The 1667-nt window shown below is 58.4% G+C and overlaps 1 protein-coding gene across 1 annotated transcript; it reads right to left on the bottom strand.

The window, feature by feature from the left end:
- Positions 1 to 403: 403 nt before the first annotated feature.
- LOC127751891 (transient receptor potential-gamma protein-like) lies at positions 404 to 1661 on the bottom strand (the record flags this gene model as incomplete). Its single annotated transcript, XM_052276139.1, has 2 exons — positions 842 to 1661; positions 404 to 611 (listed from the first exon to the last, which is right to left on the bottom strand). Coding segments are annotated over exons 1-2 (628 nt in total), but the record flags the coding sequence as incomplete, so codon positions are not given.
- Between the last annotated feature and the right edge of the window lie 6 nt (positions 1662 to 1667).

Below are 1667 nucleotides of genomic sequence, written 5' to 3'. Positions count from 1 at the left end.
GGATAGAGGGGAGGGGAGGAGGACGACGACGAGCAGGAGGATGGAGGGGAGGACGACGACGACGATCAGGAGGATGGAGGTGAGGAGGACGATGAGGAGGAGGATGGAGGGGAGGACGACGACGATGAGGAGACGGCGGCGGCCCCGCGTGCGGACGTCGGCGACTTTCATTACGCGGCGCCCAGCAGCCCAGCTCTCCCCCTACGAGCTTGCCATGAAAGGGCTGCAGGCGTGGCAGGGCGGGGCGGGGCTCTGGCACACAGCGGCGCCCCGATTTCATCCCTTTCTATTATTCCTGTTCATATCGGGAATCGCCCCCAAAATTGGAAGCCCCGCGATGTCGGTAAAAGAGAGAGAGAGAGAGAAGGGGAGGGTGTGTGATTGAGGGGAGCTCCATCCGGGCTGCCGGGGCCGCCGCCGCGGTGCGGCTGGGCCTTTACCTTTTTCTGGCGGAGCTTGATGGCGAGCTTGAGGCGGTTGAGGTGCATGCGCTCGCCGTGCTCGAAGGCGGGGCCGGTGGGGTCGTGGTTGAGCAGCACCTCGAGCTCGTACGAGGAGCGCGTGTGGTCGAGCAGCGCCGTCGCGAAGTCCTGGCACTGCTTGCGCAGCTCCTGCAAAGAGTCGAGGAGGGCTCAGAGACAAACAACAACAAAATCAGACGGCCTGGCCTGAGCGACGAGACGCACTCCAGCACGCGATCCAGCAGATCAAACGAGATGTGGCAGGTGGAGTCGTCTTGTCTCAAAGTGGACATCCGAATTGAGGCGGGGAATGCCGGGGCTCTGGTCGCCTCGCCAAGGCCACGCCGGACAACACTAGCCGTTCGACGGCGGCGGCTTACCTGGTACTCGGTCTTGAACTCGTGCTCGAGGAAGGACAGCCTCCGCAGCTCCCACGACAGCTCGAAGGCCGTGAGGATGGGGTCCTTGGAGGAGAGGGCGATGAGGGAGGGGGAGGCGAGGGCGCGGTAGGCGTTGATCCTGGATCTCGAGTGCCGGAGCGAGTCCTCCTGGCGGGAGGTGACGCACTCGTCGCAGCCGCACCTGGTACAGTCAGAGCAAGGCGGCGGTTGAGGCGCGCGCTGACCCACAGCCATCTGGTCGTGAGGGTCCTCGTTGACCTGTGTGTACACCAGTGCGGGTGAGTAGTTGCCCATGTCTTCCATCGGTCGTGTTTGTGTTTCGAGTCGGTGGTGGTGGGGAAGGCAAGGTTTGCCGAGTCTGTTGATGGTAGAAAGTAGACAGGAAGTGCCTTGCATCATACAGCTTTTTTCTTTATTGTTACACCTTCGTTGCTTAACAACAATAGAAAAAAAAGTACCCCAACGAAATTGTTATGAATCTTAAATTAAATATGCTTCGAGCGTCGCAAGGACATACGATATCGATTTGGCCTTGATAGTAAAAAATATATAATATAAAATGTCTTGACTTGAAGTTAAAAAAAGAACATAAAACCCGAACCTTGCAAAATCGACGTTACAAGTTTGCTAAAAAAAGAATGATTAAGAAATAAAAAAGGTCTCAGCAAGCATGGGGGGCGCCGGGAAGATTGGCACCACTTCTTGAACGCCAATCAGTGCGGGGGCGACGAGGGCGGCATCGACAGCGCGGGTGGAGAGGACGTGGGCGAAGATGAGGAGGGGGGGGGGGAGAGGGGATCCAGGG

Source organism: Frankliniella occidentalis, unplaced genomic scaffold (assembly GCF_000697945.3).
Source record: "Frankliniella occidentalis isolate FOCC.00 unplaced genomic scaffold, Focc_3.1 Scaffold1849, whole genome shotgun sequence".
Taxonomy (NCBI): domain Eukaryota; kingdom Metazoa; phylum Arthropoda; class Insecta; order Thysanoptera; family Thripidae; genus Frankliniella; species Frankliniella occidentalis.
Note: the sequence above shows the minus strand (reverse complement) of the source record. Positions and strands in the feature narration are given on the sequence as shown.